General features: G+C 41.0%; 1 protein-coding gene across 2 annotated transcripts; it reads right to left on the bottom strand.

Moving 5' to 3' along the window:
• Positions 1–368: 368 nt before the first annotated feature.
• Positions 369–19,582, bottom strand: cblc (Cbl proto-oncogene C, E3 ubiquitin protein ligase). Of its 2 annotated transcripts, XM_042106145.1 has the most exons (14): positions 18,831–19,581; positions 17,938–18,452; positions 12,745–12,891; positions 12,304–12,460; positions 11,377–11,498; positions 10,207–10,344; positions 9,549–9,636; positions 8,417–8,548; positions 2,991–3,173; positions 2,640–2,807; positions 2,377–2,414; positions 1,753–1,836; positions 1,419–1,474; positions 369–1,076 (listed from the first exon to the last, which is right to left on the bottom strand). In XM_042106145.1, exons 2-14 carry the CDS (start codon positions 18,324–18,326, stop codon positions 916–918), a joined length of 1,863 nt encoding a protein of 620 aa, XP_041962079.1. In that variant the 5' UTR covers positions 18,327–18,452; positions 18,831–19,581; the 3' UTR covers positions 369–915. The 2 variants fall into 2 exon arrangements, with proteins under 2 accessions (XP_041962079.1, XP_041962080.1); XM_042106146.1 differs by having other exon boundaries at positions 2,377–2,411; positions 17,938–19,582.

The raw sequence follows: 19,582 nt of genomic DNA, 5'->3' as shown, positions 1-19,582 counted from the left end.
CATAGAAACAAACTTTACCCTGTTTTGTGAACTTTAACTGAATGGTAATCGTACAGATGTGTTTTGTAGCGATGTATAAAGTTGTACTTTTTAACCTAGATGTTAACATGCGTGTGATCTCCATGGGCACTGAGTTATTAGAATATGTTTTAGTCCCTCTCCCTCACCACCAGGGGGAGAAGTGACACTGTCTGCAATCTTGACGTCATAGTGAACCACTTTGCCCTCTCCCACTTTCAGTATCTCAGACAGAGGCAAAAGGATACATTGCCTAATATCACTGACTTTAAAGCTGCAAGGGTAATAGCATTAACAAGAAAACATATTGTTTGTTTATGATTACATCACACTCTGTAGAAAAACAGGCCTCAGGCACACAGTGTTTTTTAAGAATTAGGTGAATGTCCATTCAAGTGAGCAAGTATTTTGTCAGATGTTGAAATACCGAAGCATGGCATGTTTGCTTTTTGAATTATGTCTGTAATTTTCGCTGCTTTCATTCGTTTCTGAAACCTTTGCTTGTGCTTCTGATAATATGAGGTAGTGTCTTGGCTCAAAACATGTCAGATATCTATATCACTTGAATCACGTTCCTCCAAAACAAAAGTTTAAACGTATAATGCATAAATTAAAATCAGTTTCAGAACCATAATGTTCTATACAAAACAAGGATTTAACTATTTCCAGGCAACATTAGTTTGGTCATTTACATTTTATATGTTTACATTATATGTTTAAAATTTAGTCAGTCTGAACAGGTCAAATATATTCATAGCAGACATTCATATACACATATTATCGTTAATATATGTGTAATCTTTAGTCATGTGATAGTAATTGTTGCTTGTCTTTCAGTCCATGGTCCCTTCTAGTAGGAAGTACTGTAGCTCCTCTACGATGTTGTTAAAATGATTGTCAGGAGGACATGTGTTTCTGTCTAACCGTATGAGTCCCGAGTGCTTCACTCAATCTACCCTCCCTCTCACTTCTGTCCTCCGTCATTCCCCGCACTTTGTCCCTCTTCTTTCTCCCTGAGGATGAGGATGAGGATGCGGACCCTGACCAGGGCACATCATCTGTTAGAGAGAGAGAGAGAAATGGGGAGAGAGGGGGGGATTGAGAGAGAGAGAGAATGAGAGGGGGAGGGAGAGAGAGAGGGGGAGAGAGGGGGGATTGAGAGAGAGAGAGAGAGAGAGAGAGAGAGAGAGATAATGAGAGGGGGAGGGAGAGAGAGGGGATTGAGAGAGAGAGAGAAAAAGAAAGAGAGCAAGAGAGAGAGACATTAAATACAAACTGTTAACACTGTGACGTCCACTTCTGCCAGTAGATGACTCGATGACGTTGTGATGGTGAGCTATTCTAATATTATGTAGATCTGCTTCTGTCTGTATGGATGAGAGGTGGCCTGCTGTACTCACTGCTTTTGCCAGACTGGGAGGAGGATGGCCTGCTTGATTCAGAGTTTGAGTCTTCACTAAAGGGGGAAAAATAACCAATATTGTATTCAGCCAAAATAAGTGGTTATTTATTTGTTCAAATAATAAAATGATAAAACAAACTAAGTGGATGTGTGTTTATAGATAAAGTAAAGTAAGTGGGATTAATCGGAACCCTTTGTCCATGAAAGGGGCATGCAACATTTGAACCCCTGTCTGATCGTTTCTCAGTCAGCAAGGACCGTTTCTCAGATAGCAACCCAATGTTGTTATTTGTTTGTTTGTTTATTTGTTTGAATTCATAGGATCAACTCACTTGTGGGAGGGTGAACGGGTGTATGGGGCAGGAGAGCTCCCAGAATCCTCCCATCCTCCTCTGCAAGGCTCTTCCTGTTGGACTCTGAAACAAGTAAAACATGAGAGCTGTCTGAGGACGCAAACAAGAAATGTTCACCAGAGAAGACTGATGCAAGCAGCCAGCTCCAATTAAATAGTTTGGTTCCACAACGCTTTAAATCCATTTTTGAAAACATTAATAAGTCATGTTATTTAATTGTGTATTTCAGGTAATATCAATAAAATTGCAGTTCTGTCATTTTGATTGAGTAAAGATAAATCAAATAACAATACTCAACTACATTTCCACTGTCATTATTTGGAAAACAAAATTAAAGCAAATGATTAATGAAAATTCATTAAATTGGAGGATATAGCGTTTTGGAACCAAATTCTTCAATTGTGAGGCAATGTCTGATTCTACTTCCATAGAGATTAATTGCATTGCTCAAACTTGGTTTGCTTAACTTTTACAATTATACTGTATGTCCTTCATGTACTTCCTCGAAAGTCGCCTTTGTTATTAGCAACCTTACAGTCATGTACTCTCATTTCGTGTGAATCTATAACATTCAGGAAGTTCAAGGGATGATAAGGTTCTTACTTCATTGCTGATGACTTCCTGCTCTTATCGTTGCTCTGCTGATAGTGAGGAAAGTAAAAAAGTGATAAAATGCTTTTTTCAATTATTAATACTTCTTGACATTTCTATTTGTGTATTTGCAAAACATGGTAAAATGTGTAAGTTAAAAAAACAAAAACAAAACAAAAAAACACTAAGCAGTGCACAATATTGGAGGATATCAAAACACCACTTTTGCCTGACTAGAGATCTACCTACACAAGCATGCCATGTGAGAAACGTACCAGTCTGTTGTGTGAATGATTGGCACGTGCTTCTGCCATTGGGGACCGAGGTGGGAGTCGTGGGGAGGGGCATGGAGACGTGGCGGCAAGTTTTGGGGGCAGCGGAGGCGGCATGAGACTGGAGTCCACTGGTCTACTAGGGGTCTGATAGTCCTCCGATGATGCCTTCTGTGGAAATCAAAAGCCCATAGGTCCAACATGCATCAACTAACGAATTTCATTTGCAGAGTGATACTTACTTTTCATTTCCTGTGTTGTGCAAATTCTTATGCAAACCAAACTTGTAACTTCATTAGACTTTCACTTATTGTGTGGCTTTATTATTTATGTGTTTTTATAGGTTTGACAAACCTTTTTCATGGAGGCCAGCTTCTTCATCACTTGCTCCACATCCTCGTGGTCATCATCATCCTCATCCTCTGGCTCGCACGTGATGAACCCGCTGCCTTGGCCGGGCAGGTAAGGCTCGATGAGGACAGACTCGGTCCCTCGGATGTCACAGCGGCAGTATGGACAGGTGTGCCCATCTGACTTCTGCAGGAGGGGAAGGAAGCTGTCAGATCAACAACTAGGCCTCCAGTACAGGGCATTGGTGCAACTAGGCCTCCAGTATAGGGCAACTTGATAGGGCATCAAGTTTGCACAGGTAATACATTATATGGCAAATGAATTCAACTGGAAGACATTGCAGGTCTGCTATCGTTATTAGCACTAGTAGTATTTTGTAATCTTTAAAAAATATATATTGTACAGATATACAAGACACTTAACTATTACCAAGGCCAAAAAGGTGATTCCATTTATATATGTTAAAAAACAGTAGAAATGTGTCAACTGCACAAATGTCATATATTAGCTCATGGTGAGAGAGTGTCACAGTGATTCTACCATATTTTTTTTTCAGTAACAATAAACAGAGCTGTTTGCTTTGAAAGGTCTATTGCAAACCAAAGCAAATCGATGCAGTATACTGCTCATATGTACAGTATGTTTATACATGTTAAATTGTGAAATTGTCCCTCGATTCATATAATTTTACATTTTACAGGCCTCAGATGAGTAACGGGCCTGCACAATTACTAATCACATGGATGCTTCCTTAAGTTTCTTTGTGCCTGCCTTATGCTTACATTTTTTGTTTTGTTACTTTTAAAGAAGATTTCTGGTACAGACCTATAACAGCCAATGCGTGACCTGTTGCAAAATAATGGAAAATCTCCCCTTCGACTCAGAGGAGGACACACTCGACTGAGCTCACACAGGAAGCATGAAGCCACAGCTCAACCCAAATTGCCAAACAGCCCTCCAGATGCTAAGCACAACAATGAGCACACTACACTTGTCAGAATCACAGTCTGACAAAAGGGACAAACCCGCTGCATCAGGCCAGTATAAACTAGCGCTGAGGCCACTTCTGTGTTCCAATTTACATACTGTACTTACAGTACATAATATAAGTGCACAAGTGCATTGGCTTGTGCATTCATATAAGGTATTGTAAGTGCATTAGTATGCAAATTGGAACACAGTGTATGTCTTTTCAGAGAAAGAGTCCCTTTGCATAATGTAGTTTAAAGCAGATGCTTTACTGGTCCAAACAGACTTTTTGAAGTGCAAAGCAACCTGGTTAAGCATGCCCACTAATGAATTTAAGTCACTGGTGGGCCACAGAAAAGATTGCCTACATCACTTTGCATGCAGGACAGCTATTGTACTGTTATCTTCATTGATTTCAGATCTTTGATCTTACATGCTTCAGATCTGATTTCAGATCTTTGATCTTACAGGCAGGTACCTTGGAAATCCAGTGTTCTCGCGAGAGCACAATGGAATTGTCTCTGCGAGACACTCTGGCAAAGAGCAATGATGCACGTTACTTTTACCCCAACATTCCAGGAAACCAGCTAAACTGATGAAGACAGCGCTGCAACGTTGGAGGACAGTTCACATTGGTCCTAGTGTTATCCGATTGCGTCGAAGTCCGAAATAATTCAGAGTAAACATGGTCTAGTGTTATCCAATTGCGTGCAGTGAGATTTTTAAATGCATGCTTATTGCCGCCCCTCGAGTTGGGCCATTACATTGTTCTTTGCCAGACCCTTAATCTTTCTAGATTATCAGGGTCTGGATTTTCCATTCTAACAGGCAGGGGCGTAGCACAAGATCCTGAGCCCCTGCATAGGCAGTCCTGATGGGCCCCCATGTTCCTCAGCCCAGGTAAAATAAAATATATTCCAGACTTTTCAAGTGCCCCCTCTCCCCTTGGGCCCCTATAATCAGTAGTGGTTTTACCCCCAGTCCGACACCCCTGCTTACAGGCATGGAATAACAATATTCTGACACAAACCATTACAGTTTTTTACAATTGTTTACACACGTTTTCAAAACTCTGTGTCTATTTTTCAAAACTACACACACAAAACCCACAACTGCTCACACAAAAAGCAAAATGCCCCAAATCTCCAGCAAAATGACACACAACATTCAAAATGTCAAAAACACATGTTTAAAGCAAACATTCGCCTCACATTACAAACACTTTTGTCATAATATGACATTTTGGATACATCATGTACACACTGTTGCTCAAAACCTAAAGCTCTTCTGTCTTAGGCTTTCTATATGTATTTCCATACAAGAGTGAAAGTTACGGTATCAACAAAGAGAGGTTGAAATACACAGTAAAAATGCAAGCAATATTGAAACCAAAAATAGTGATTTTTCCCAAATAATTTGCTGTTGTGAATACAGTATTTTAAGAATACAGTGACCACCAGATGTACATGGAGTTTTGAAAACACTGATTTAGTTTTTTTCTAAAGACAAGTGTGTGTGGGGGGGAGGTCGTGTACAGTATGTATTCATAGGCCTATAGACCCTTTCAACTGCAGAAACAAACAATTCTACAGTAAGCGTTCCTAAGGCATTTCTGGAGGCACAGAAAAATGTATTGAGCTAATGGTACTGTAACATGGGGACAAACAAAAATAGAGTAAAAAGACAAATTTTACATAAAGTCAACTTTTTGTAGAACATTACTGTAAGCTAAAGTCCGATTACTGTAATTTTCAAAGTATCTGCATTGGTTCTGAATATTTCAACCGGATATCCTCTAGGAGCAGATTGAAAGGGTCTATACCTATATAGAGAGTATATCTATTCATAGACCTATACTAAGGCAATGATTGGATGGTGTTCAGTAAAGTAAAGAGTGTTTGCACATGTGAAGAGAAAGAGTGAAGCACTGGTGATTTAGTGTGGCATTTTGATGGGTTGTGTTTGAAGAACGAAATCAAGTTACTTCCTGTTAGATTTTTGTGTGTTAGGTAGAAAATTGTGTGTGGTGTTTTGCAAAATGTGTTTTAGTCAATTGAAAACTGAGTCAAACACTGAGAATTAGTGTATGGTTTTTACATTACATTACATTACATTACATTTGGCTGACGTTTTTTTAACCAAAGCGACTAACAACATGGTAAACAGTAAGTTTTAGAACAATTCTCACAATGTTTAGGACAGTTTAAAAAAACATTAGAGTACAGTAAGAATAAGTGTGTTTTTAACAGTTACTTGTCAGTTTAAAACGGCTGGTGAGTGCTAGGATCAGTAAGACTTGTTGTAAGAGTTGCTATGAGAGTAGATGTTCTCTAAAGAGCTGGGTCTTCAGGAGTTTTTTGAAAGTGGAGAAGGATGTCCCTGCCCTTGTAGGAACTGGCAGTGTGTTCCACCAACGAGGAACAACAGATGAGAAAAGTTTGGATTGGCTTGAGCGTACCGGTGGTAGAGCTAGACGTCGTTCGTCAGAGGAGCGCAGCGGTCTGGAGGTAGTGTAAGTCTGTATGAGGGCATTCAAGTAGGTGGGAGCAGAACCGGAGACTACTTTGTAGGCAAGCGTTAGAGACTTGAATTTGATGCGGGCCGCCATAGGTAGCCAGTGTAGCTGGATGAGCAGCGGGGTAACATGTGCCCTTTTGGGTTGGTTGTAGACCAGGCGCGCCGCCGCGTTCTGGATCATCTGAAGTGGTTTCACTGCGCAGAAGTTGGGTAGCATCTTGAGTCAAGTACGTCCTGATTTTCCGTATGTTGTAGAGTGCGAAACGGCATGACCGGGCGACTGAGGCAACATGATCTGAGAAGTTTAGTTGGATGTTTTGCAGATTTGGTGTCGGGTTATGATGTTTGGAGGACATGTTGTGAAAATTGTGTGACAAGCAAAGATTTAGTGTGTAAGCAGTTGAAAAAAACTGTAACCTGACTTCAGCTTGCCATGCACTAGCATAGGTAGCCTAATTACAGTTTTTCTCGATCGTTTTGATACCTGTGTCAACTCTGACATCACATTCTCAAAACAGTTAACACCCGTGTCTGAACAAAAGCACTCTGGACAAAATGACACATTTTGCTTGCAAAAGGCTGTTACTCTCTCAAAACACTTAAAACATGCAGCAAAAGCAAATCTTGCCTTCAAACACTACAACTTGTTGCCAATTCAAAAACACTCTTTAATCAATCATTACACACTGGACAACAAAATGCAAAATCTAGTTCTCAAAATGAGCATTTTTGCTATGTCTGTTCTTTCTCATTTTTCTGGTATCAGAAAAAAACTGTGAAAAGACTAAATGTGCTGAATAATAAAATAATTTATTCATTCCTCCCAAGATGTAACTGTCATTGTAAGACATACAGCAAACACCTAGTAAGATACTGTAAATTTAATTGAACTACAACTTCCATCGAAATAGACCTACAGTAAACACCTTTTGTACTGTTTTCTCCACCAAATAGGCAATACAGTACTTTGTCTAAATGTGCATTAGATCCATACTTGCAAATAGCAACACAGAACAGACATCTTTTATGTATAATGAATGATTGCTGATTGAAGAATTGTGCAAAGGAGTTTCACACAGGTGTATCAGAGATTCAGACTTATGCAAGGAATCTATACCACCTGTGAAAAGATGTTTTCCTTTTGTTTAGCATGGTGAAACCAATAGAGTTTGGGGCTTTTGAATGACACCTGTGTTAACTGTTTTGCAAAAGGGTGTGAGAAATGTGTGAACCCAATGAAAATGTGTGAACACATTCACAAGAGATTACTTCTGCTGTGCAAAGAAAGTAGTCATGAAGACCAAGTGGGTTCTAGTTTACTTAAGCAGGTAAAAGCAATCGAGAAAAACTGTAAAAGAATAGTACGGCGGAAAGATACACATTACTGATTCACTGAATTCAGTGGTGATCAGTCAGAGAATGTAGGCCTCTTGCAAAGTCTGTGTCTAAAATTTTCAACTGTTTCACATTGCACTATACAGTACATCTCTATGACTGCTGGGTCAAAAAACCACAGAGATACCAAGCTGCATTGTTGACTGAAGAAACTGCATCGCATAGATTTCCACATGTTATCTGATGTTCATTAAATTGAGTATCAGAGAGCTCTTTTTGGTCACACTGATAACACTGGGCAAGGACATCAAAAGAAGACCAGCATATATGAGCAGTGGAACAATTTGTGACCCAGTGTTCCACTGTTCAAAGATGGATTTGTGTGGTAATGCTAAAGTTGGTTAGCTATATCGGCATCAGATCTGCCCGAAACACATTCCTACAAAGAAATCAAACTTTTTAGAAGCAATCTTAGTCATGAGTAGTCAGTTTGTGAGCTTGCAAGAAGCCAAACTAAGATACACACTACACAAGACACACACAATTTAAAAAACAAAAAAAATCAGACAGCATCGTTAGCGACGAGTGTGGTGTCGGCATAGACATACCTGCCACCCGTTAAGGCAGGGCTGGCACAGCAAGTGGCCACAGGGTTGAATGCGTGTGTCTTTGTCCCTCTCTGCGCAGATCTTACACAGCTGGAAAGTGCTGCCGATCTCACAGTAGAGCTCATACTGCTCCTGCAAGGGTGGCAGGAGAGAAGGAATTTACTGTATGTAGAACACACATATTGGACACACACTTTGAATTGGATGTATACATAAGGAAGTTTTTTTTACAACTGTTTATAAACATTTTCAAAACTCTGTGGCTATTTTTCAAAACTCTAGACATAAAACCCACAATTGCTCACACAAAATGCAAAATGCCTCAAATCTCCAGCAAAATGACACACAGCATTCAAAATGTAATAAACACATCTCTAATGTAAACATTCACCTCACATTATAAATATTTTTGTCATAATATGACATTTTGGATACATCATGTAAACACTGTTGCTCAAAACCTAAAGCTCTTTTGTCATGGGCTTCTATGTATATTTCCATACACGAATTAAAGTAATGTGTGGTGTTTTAAATGTGGAAATTGAAAACTGAGTCAAACACTGAGAATTAGTGCATTTTGCAGATTTGGTGTGGTTATGGTGTTTGAAAAACTGTAAAATATCTATCATTTTCTTTAATAAATACCTACATAAACTATTCATGCACTGTAGTGTTAGCCTGCTTTGGACTCTTATTGACCTCAAAAGGGATAATAAGGTGCAGACCACAATTTGCATGCAGTATGCTGTTGTAAAATTTAGCCAATTGCCCCGGATTGTCTAGTTTTCAGTATGTGTGTTCAAACCCTCCAGTGTTTGTTGACAACCCTGGTGCAGGGAATTGGGAAACAAATATAGTGGCTTGACCAAGAAATATACATCTCCAGCCAAAAACAGGACCGTGGAAGAGAGATTGTTGAACACAAATATCCACAACCTTTCACCATCATTACTAGTTACATTCAAATGTCGTATGTGAAGCAGATTTCCAAGAGCTGTCTTTCTTCTAAAGTAGCTGCACCAGGCGCAAGGCGTCTCAGTGAACTAAATATAGTCACAGTACGCAGTATGAGAGGTGCCTGTGTGGGTGGCAAGTGTGATAGCCTCTGATCTAGAAAGCTCCAGACTAGTACCTCTGTGACTTTGACTTTTCCCCTCTGTGCAGGTTCACACAGCGCCGAAAGGTCAGGGTTCACATCACGCCCATCAGGATACAGGTAGCTGCACTCAAAGAATGCATAGGGGTTAGGCCAAAACAGTCCCACACTGGGTAGAAAAGATGCACTGGGCACGTGTATCTGTGGTAGTTGTAGTGAAATAAGACTAAAGACTAAACTGAGAGTAATGCCAGTGACTGTAAAAGGTGAAGGAACTTAAGGTCAGTAAAAATGAACTGTGTGTGTGTGTGTGTGTGTGTGTGTCTGTGTGTGTGTGTGTGTGTGTGTGTGTGTGTCTGTGTGTGTGTGTGTGTGTGTGTGTCTATGTGTGTGTGTGTGTCTGTGTGTGTGTGTGTGTGACTATGTGTGTGTGTGTGTGTGTCTGTGTGTGTGTCTGTGTGTGTGTGTGTGTGACTATGTGTGTGTGTGTATGTGTGTGTCTGTGTGTGTGTGTGTATGTGTGGTGTGTGTGTGTGTGTGTGTGTGTGTGTGTGTGTGTGTGTGTGACTATGTGTGTGTGTGTGTGTGTGTGTGTGTGTGTGTGTGTGACTATTTATGTCTCTTTGAGTCTTTCTGACTGTCTGCTTTTCTGCTTTTGGTTTGCTTTCAGATGATAAGACACACACACACTCACCAGCCCTCTCTGAAGCCCTGCAAAAGAGCCTGGTACAGGGGCGTGTTCTGGGGGATAGTCTGCACGATGGTCCCATCCATGGCTACATGCCCAATGGCCCACTGCCCCATCCGAGTGCAGCTCAGGCGGAAGATGTAGCTATGGGAAGGAACTGTCTAGGTCACATTTCAGTACTGCCTGTATCACATTTACTCAGATGGGGATGTGAGAGAAGACGCCATTTAGACATCCCACTTAGGTAACATTTTACGGTAAAGGGTACATGAATTATCATGAATTCATGCATTCATTAATTCATGATTTATGCATTACTTTATTCCTTTATATGTTATGAATCATCAGGAATTTACATGAGTTCATAGTCTCTCATGAATGACCTCATGAATGAACAACACGTCAACTAAAGCATTAGGTATGGTGGGTCCATCATTATGATTTATGATTTCTTAAGCATGATCATCATGATTACATGTATGTCAGGTTAATTACTCATGAGTTCATCATGTTTGTCGCCCCTCAACTAAAGTGTAAACAATGGCATGTGTTTATAGAAATGCACAAGTTGTGTTCAAATCAGAATTTGAGTAGTGATGACAACAACAGAAAAAGAAATCATGATGATCATTCTTAATAAATCATAAATCATAATGATATGTTCACCATACTTAATGCTTTAGTTGATGTGTTGTTCATGTATGAGGTCATGAATGACAGACTATGAACTCATGTAAATTCCCGATGATTCATGAGATATTAAGGAATGAAGTAATACGTAAATCATGAATTAATTCATGCATGAACTCATGATAATTCATGTACCCTTACCGTAAAGTGTTACCCACACTTCATTACTCAGTCTAATGATAACGTATCAAAAGGGTAAAGTCTCAAGACAGAGAGGTGAGAGCAGATAATACTGCACAACGTCTGCAAATATGCACAACACATAACAATATTCTTTTTTTGTGTGTCTTTTTTGCTCTTTTGTCCATTTTCAGTCAGTCTTTGCCAGTCATAACTTCCAAGGAAATGATAGAGATTTATCTAGCGCTAATATCTATGGTCTCTATTGTACAGTATATCTATGGTTGCAATCAAGCCCGTTGTTGGAACTCTATTGTACTGTGTCCATCTTTGCCATCCCTTTCCATCCCCCTGACCCCTTCTCACCTCCCGGGGCGATGTCGGTAGTGGTCCAGGCGTGCTCTGACCTGGTCGTAGGTCAAGAAGGCCATGTAACCAGGGTGTGTGACGGCCAGCTGATTCCAGTTTCTTAACAGAGTGACCCAGGGCTGAGGGGATGAGAAAGAAAACACACGTGGAGGCAGACGCATGGGAGAGAGACAGGATGTGATGTCATCTAACACACGTGGAGGCAGACGCATGGGAGAGAGACAGGATGTGATGTCATCTAACACACGTGGAGGCAGACGAATGGGAGATACTGTAGGGTGTGCTATTCAATTCAATCCAAGTCATCTATAACTAATGTATTCACAACACAAGATGAAAGGTGTGTATATGTGTGTGTGTGTGTGTGGTGTGTGTGTGTGTGTGTGTGTGTGCGTATGTGTGTATGCATGCTTGTGCATGTGTGTGTGTGTGTGTGTGTGTGTGTGTGTGTGTGTGTGCGTATGTGTGTATGCATGCTTGTGCATGTGTGTGTGTGTGTGTGTGTGTGTGTGTATGTGTGCGTATGTGTGTATGCATATGTGTGTGTGTGTGTGTGTGTATGTGTGTATGCATGCTTGTGCATGTGTGTGTGTGTGTGTGTGTGTGTGTGTGTGTGTGTGTGTGTGTATGTGTGTGTATGCATGCTTGTGTGTGTGTGTGTGTGTGTGTGTGTGTGTGTGTGTGTATGTGTGTGTATGTGTGTATGCATGCTTGTGCATGTGTGTGCGTGTGTGTGTGTGTGTGTGTGTGTGTGTGTGTGTGTGTGTATGTGTGTGTATGCATGCTTGTGTGTGTGTGTGTGTGTGTGTGTTTGTGTGTGTGTGTGTGTGCGTGTGCGTGTGCGTGTGCGTGTGCGTGTGCGTGTGCGTGCGCGTGCGCGTGCGTGTGCATGTGTGGACGGTTATAGGGGGCAGTGGATCTCACCTGAAAGAGCCTGGTAAAGATGTCAAACTCAAAGATGGATACGTGATCATTACAGGTGAGGTCCACTGTAGACTTGAGAGCCATGGCCTCCATACCCTCCTCAAAGCCATGGACTCTCCTCAGGTGTTCCTTAAAGGTTCTCCACTGCACAATGCATCTGCAAGGGAGCCAGTGTCACAGTGCGGTCAGACATGATAGTGGAGTCAGATGTCGGAATGGGCAAGCAAATGGTAAACCGCAGTGCATTCTTTAGTGGAGAGTGGCCTAGTGCAAGTGACTAAAGGCGATTCACTGTCTAGAGGAAACCACAAATGGACTTAGTCATCACCTTGGACAACTGTGAAAACATCTAGCATTATCTCATTCATTCCATCTCATTATAGTTCATCTATTACAGCTCTGTCTATCAAGACAATTTCAACACTACTGATTTAAACTCACTTATTTCCAAAGGCTCTCCTCCAGAAATTCCCAGCCTCTGATTTGGTCAGTCGGTATGTGTCACCTTGAAACTTTCCCTCTGGAAACAAGGCCCGCAGTTCACACAGCATATGGCTGAGCAGCAGTGAAAGCTTTGTCAGGTTCCTCCTAGCAATTGGAAAAAGACAGGTGATTTGCAAAGGCCACTTTAATGGCCACCTTGGAGGTGACACACTGCAACAACACCACTTTCATACCTTTACACACGGCACACACGTCACACACTCCCCACTCTGAGGTACTGTTGCTCTTTGGCCTCTGTTAACAGGAAGTCACTGTACTTCATTTCCTCTGCACAGTCTTTGTAGTTGTGCATCTGTACTTTCCATTGACTGACCACCTAAGAGTTTGGCTGTTCTAGACACTCACTACATGCTTACAGGAATTTTAGAAAGAGCTATTAGATGCTAGAGGGGCTGATTAACCCTCTATGCTATGTATTCAGATGGCTGTGACTAATATGCACAAAACCAAAAGTAGCCTACATTGAAATACAGTGCAACTTTAGATGTATGTCATAAGACAATGTACACATGACTGGACTTGATGAGGTGCATAGTAATATGGGCACAGGGGGACAGTTTACATCTATAGCATCTTATCAACAGTTGTGCTTCCAGGGGGACAGTTTACATCTATAGCATCTTATCAACAGTTGTGCTTCCAGGGGGCAAAGCTGTTCTGGCCACTTTATGTCATATCTGATGCACGACCACACTTCTCATCTTTGCAACAGTTAATATATAAACTGTTATAAATTATACATAAAAAATAACTGTGTAGGTGACAAATACATTTCTCTGAAATCTCTGAAAAGACATTATTATAAAAGGCTTCACGTTTCCATTTTCCGCTTTCCCTCTGACCTGTTATTGGGGCTTAAAAGTTTATTTTATGATCGGTTGTAGATTCACAAGTATCATTTTTTTCAGCGAATGACTACCGTTACGTGTTTGCTAACCACAGACCTCTGTATGCTGCAGGTAATATTTTCCATGCACTGAACATGGCATAGCGGCGTTAGCGGCATAGCGCTACAGTAGCCCTCTGGCCACAAATGTTCCATTACTTTTGTATCTGATGATCAGGCTATAGCATGCTTGTTCTCAAGGGCTGGTTTCACTTGATGTTTTTAGCTCTGCCTGTCCACCACGTAAGACCAAGAACAACACTCTGAACTGTTTTTAGCTCTTCCTGTCTATCACATAAGACCAAGGTTTGGATGCTTCAAGTAAAGTCAATAAACATACAAATGTATCTGATAATAAAACCGACTTTCAATACACAGTAGATAGGAATAGAAAGATTCATAGACATATGTACTTGGTAGTAGGTATCATAAGAAGATCATGTAAATAGTTATATGTTAAAGTGAGGAAAGACATACTGAGTACCTGCACTATTTCAAAAGTGTATGTGTGTGTGTGTGTGTGTGTGTGTGTGTGTGTGTGTGTGTGTGTGTGTGTGGTGTGTGTGTGTGTATGTGTGTGTGTGCACGCGCGCACGAGAGAGAGAGAGAGAGAGAGAGAGTATTAAGAAGCAATTTTTACTCTGTATGAGATTGGATTGTGACAAAAAACAACTGTGGCATTCAGCAACCATGAGGCAATGTGTCTGCTTCCTGCAGTGCACACAGATCTTCTTACAGTAAAATACCTTTCTCTGTGAAGGTAAACACAGAGTCGATAAGAGACATAGGCATTTAGGTTGAACTCGCTGGTCCCACACAACATTAGAAGGGGACACGCATTCCTTGAAAAGTTGAATTCTACAATGTCCTTGACCAGAGATTCATCATACTCTATAGACTCACTCTAGAATTTACAATATTTACATTATGTTTGATTACATTGGTTATTACTATTAACCCTTGTAAGGTGTTCGGGTGTGTGGGATCCATTTTCAATGTTTGCTAAAAGAAAAATGATCTAACTCAAACTCATTGGCCTGGGCTCATTTTCTGTGAAGAACATAAAAAATAAATTTTCAATGACTGCACACGGTACACCCCCCCTACACATAACTATTACATATAAGGTGTTCAGGTCTACTGGACCCGAGTGTGTGTGTGTGTGTGTGTGTGTGTGTGTGTGTGTGTGTGTGTGTGTGTGTGTGTGTGTATTGTAGGTGCTACAGTATGTACCCTTACTGTGTCCTCATCCTAACTGGGCCTGCTGTGTTTGTGTCTGTGTCTGTGTGTGTGTCTGTGTGTCTCTGTGTGTTTCTGTGTGTGTATGTACGTCTGTGTGTGTGCGTGTGAGTGTAGGTGTCTGTGTGCGGGAATGTTGTATTTCTGCACCTGCTATTCCCACACAAAGTTACAAAATTGTGTACAAAATTTCAATCACTTTCATCTGTTCTTATTAAGTTCTAAGAAATAAGCACCAATAATGATCAAATATCTTGTTTCTATTTTTTCGCCTTTTTTAATAATGGCATTTCCTCATTTTTTCACAAAAAATTTAAATGATCATATGATCATAAATGTGATCTCTCAGGGGTAAATGGCAAATATGAACCATAAATGATGTCTGACAATTGATAATTGAGCCAAAGTAAACATCTGTTAAGTATTTTTACATAAATTGTGATGGCCGTATCGATTTTAAAAGCCTGATAATGTGGTGGGTCCACCAGACCCGGGAACAGTACTCTGAACTGTTTTTAGCTCTTCCTGTCCATCACATAAGACCAAGGTTTGGATGCTTACAGTAAAGTCAATATACATACAAATGTACCTGATAATAAAACCGACTTTCAATACACAGTAGATAGGAATAGAAAGATTCATCTGTTAAGTATTCTTACATAAATTGTTATGGCCGTATCGATTTTAAAAGCCTGATGATGTGGTGGGTCCACCAGACCCGGGGCCTTCTGCTGTGTAACAAAAATATGAACACTTTACACGGGCTAATGACATGTAAGCTATTGCAGGATTTATAGCAGCTGAAGCATGTAAGAAAGTTGCTGTAAAAGGTTATCGTTATTGGTAACGTTATTGGTAATAGATTAACATTACAATCAGATAGAGGAACAATACAGATTTTGTGTCAATAAAATTGTTCAATAGAATTATTTAATCTTTAATGCACTATGTGGTGTATCTCAACCATTTGTAAGACATGCCAAATTTAACCGAATCCAATGCAAATAAGTACAGACCAAACATGCACTTTTCATTATCTTTGCTATCATCATTCTCGCTGTGTTGCATGCCATTTGAAACTGAACTCCACAGATGCCCAGTGAAAATGTTTGAACCCTTTGCATACTGTAACTACAGTTCAAAACATGGTACCGGTAACTGGTACCACTTACATGTTACATGTGCCCAAGCTCAAATCACAGTGCAGTGACGCCTACTCGCTGTCTTTTTAGCCCAAGCTACGCAACCTGAGCCCCAATGTGTGTATAGACAGGCTTTCTCCCAATTAACATCACAAAAGAGCCTGTTTCCACTGAGCATGCGGAGCAATTAGTATTCATCACTTATCCAGCCGCAGAATAAAGGAATGGCTGCTCTAAGACGTTTGGTACGGGCCACACAAATGGTTGTAGCTACAGTCAAAGTGGTAGGCTGTCGGAGCAGTTTTTAAACAGATAGATCTCCATAAAACCCTTTATTTTCTGATGGGGATGAGCTGAACGCTAAAACGAAAAGCTCTGTTGTTTTACATTTAACATCCTAATTAATTTGAGCTTATTAGTAGTTAACATGGCCCAAACATGTGAGATGTAATAATTTGTGTTTCAGGTCTTTTGTAGAGAGTCAAGAGATTACATCATTGTGAATATTTAGATATGTCACCTCCACACTTGGGATTTTGCAGAGACTTTTATTCAAAGTGTCAGGGACATGCAACGTTTGGGTATCGGACATTGACACTATCAAACCCAGGCTCCGATTATTAGGGACCAACACTATCGAATCTAGGCCTTGATTCTTAGGCACCGACGGTATTGAATCTGGTTACTATTAGCCATAAAATACATTCATTAAAACTGAATTGAATTTGAACATTGAAATAACTTGCTCCAAAGTACTAAAATTTAGACTTTTGCTCAAGCTGTACTGTAACCAAGGACTCCACAATACTCCACAATACTCCACAATACTAAGGACATGATTATGGCCCTGCTTTATGCCATTATTGTTTGTTCTGTGGCGTTTTTTATGAAATGCAAATCTTCTGATTGAACAACTTTGATGTCACGTCGAGACTGAGAGTTACGTTTTCTGGCTATACATTCTGAACACAAATGTTTGTCTCCTCTTCACGTCCTTGCACACAAATGTATGTAGACCTAGGAAACAGCTATACAGATGACTACATGTTGACTTTGCATTGACAGAACCAAAATTAATGTGGCATGGAGTGCAGAGCTGGCCCAAGCCACGTTCACACAGGCAAAACAGGCAAAATCCATCAGAAGCACAGTTCTAGTCAAAGGAATAAAGGACAAAATGATTGTTTTTATGCATTGATCTTACTGCATCCTAATAAAGATAAGAGAATATGTGCTGTATTTTTTTGGTCAGAGAGAATGCTGCAGTGTCTATGTGAACATTTTGTGATCTATGTGTACATTTTCAAATTAGTTAAATATGGTTTGAAAAAGCACTTGTAAGTAATCATACACATTTGTGGTACATTTAAGCCTATACTACATATAAAAAAATCTTGTGGGATTGTGGGAGCATTTATTTTAAATGTGGTGACGTTATATTTAGCATGTGGTAGGTTTTATGAGCTTTGCTTTGACCTTGTCTAAATGACCCTCAACCGCTATTTCAAGTTCATTGACATCTAGGATGTTTACCCCTCAAGACCATTTCTGGTTTCATTCAAGAATATTTAAGTGTCTTGGGAGGCATAATTTGGCTACACTCATAATAATTCAAAAGCCACGTGGGATTAGAAGTATGAATCATCTGGTCTGGTTCATCTTCAACTACACAGAGTTGGCCTGTGTAAATTTGTATTTTAAACCCATTTCTATGCACAGGCTCGGTTACTGTTTTGTATTAAATTCATGGTTAATCCACCAGTCAATTAAATTCCCAATGTCAAATCGTGCCCCCCCCCCCCCCCCACACACACACACACACACAAGTTTAAACAACTTGACAGCCACCCAATACAATCTCACCTGCAGCTGGAGGTCTCCTCGAACATCTTGTCTCGGCCCTCTTTGAACAGCAGGATGGCTCGGTCCGTCTTATACAGCAGATGCTTGACGTGGACGCGCAGGTACTCCCCTTCGTCGGCCCTCGGGATGGCCACCACGGGGCCCCTGTAGGGCGCCCACATGTCCGTCAGCAGCGTGGCCGTCTCGGTCACCAGGTCGGGCAGGTAGGGCGGGCTGTTGCGCAGGGCCATGCGCGAGTCCACGCTGAGCCGGTGGAGCTTGTCCAGCCTCTTCAGGACCTTCTCCAGCTGCTTGCGCTCTGAGCTGGTGGGCGGCTGCGTCGGGGTCGACTCGGAGACCTCGCGCCTCAGGCCTCGTCCGGACGGCGGGCCAGCACTTCCTGTCGCCATGTTCTGGGGACTAACAGTTTGTCTCTGGTCCCACTGGTTGACTCCAAATAAGCCCGCCTATCCTCCTATGCTTGCGGTGTCTCTTAGGACTGAGCATGTAATATGACTGTAGATCTCCGTATTGGTCTGTAGAGAAGTAATTTACCTCAATTATAGAGGGTACCAACCCTCTTGTGAGGGCTTGTCTACACTTAATGTGGTCTGAAGGAAGGAACACCTATGACACGCAAAGGACTAGCCGGCTTTGAAAAAACATGGTGGTCAAAATGTTTTTTTTTATTATTAATGTGTAAATAGATCTTTACTCCATCACAAATGTGAAGAGTTCTATATTTAGATTTATATAAATCTATATTTTAGATTTATATATATATTATGATGGTTAAAATGTTTTGTCAGTCCATTTGCTGATTGCTTAGGGGTCACGTGGACCACTCAGCTTACAGTGGTTATCAGCAGGCATCACATCAATGTTGCCATGTGGTAAAAAAAAGATCTTCTTACCAGCATAATAGCTTCCACATTAAGACATCCCATAATCCAATCTCATTTGTAATCTAACTCATAATCCATTGGTATGACTCATCGCCGGGAGAGAGAAAGAGGAAACATAATGGGCTTAGAGCCAGCAGGAAAAGAGAGCTTAAAAAACAGTGTGGTCCTGTGCTCTAGTCAATCACTAGTCCAGTCACTCTTACAAATTAAAATATTGTTTTCTTCAACTCCTTTAGCATAAATGCACTTCAGTCAGAGGAATTGTCTTTTCTTCACATCGTTTTTACTCACCACAGCTTGAAGAAAATACTTTTACACAAAATTGTTGTAAAAAAAAGTTTTGACAGAAACAAATGAGAGGCTGAGAAACTCATACTGCCTGAGCCCCTCTCAAACCAGTCTCCTCCTACCCTTCCCCCAGGGTCTGTTGCTCCACCCTTTCTCCCTCACGATTTCACACGCTCACGTTCAGGCACTTCATGTCCTCTCTCTCTCTCTCTCTCTCTCTCTCTCTCTCCTCCAAGTGTTCTCTGCCTCTGGTCTGTCTGATTGTCAAGTCTTGCCAGTAGTGATGAGAAGTGTTCCTCGTGTGGTAGAAGCTCAGCTGAGAGAGCTCTGTTGTAACGTAGAGGGAGCAGATGAATGGAGCAGAAGTCTGGCTCACTAGGGCAGGAGCCTCTTTTGCTCTCTGTGGCTCTGATGGGTTTCCGGCGGACAAACAGGTTTGTTTTGTTTGCATTGTAGAAGAAGACAGGAAGGGA

Source organism: Alosa sapidissima, chromosome 10, assembly GCF_018492685.1.
Source record: "Alosa sapidissima isolate fAloSap1 chromosome 10, fAloSap1.pri, whole genome shotgun sequence".
NCBI classification, from domain to species: Eukaryota; Metazoa; Chordata; class Actinopteri; order Clupeiformes; family Clupeidae; genus Alosa; species Alosa sapidissima.
Note: the sequence above shows the minus strand (reverse complement) of the source record. Positions and strands in the feature narration are given on the sequence as shown.

Coding starts and splice junctions, on each gene's coding strand:
- cblc (XM_042106145.1), bottom strand. CDS start 18,326: ATGGCGACAGGAAGTGCTGGCCCGCCGTCCGGACGAGGCCTGAGGCGC. Junction 11,499..12,303: donor TCTTTACCAGGCTCTTTCAG/GTGAGATCCACT, acceptor TCATCCCCTCAG/CCCTGGGTCACTCTGTTAAG. Junction 2,808..2,990: donor AGCTGGCCTCCATGAAAAAG/GTTTGTCAAACC, acceptor TGATTTCCACAG/AAGGCATCATCGGAGGACTA.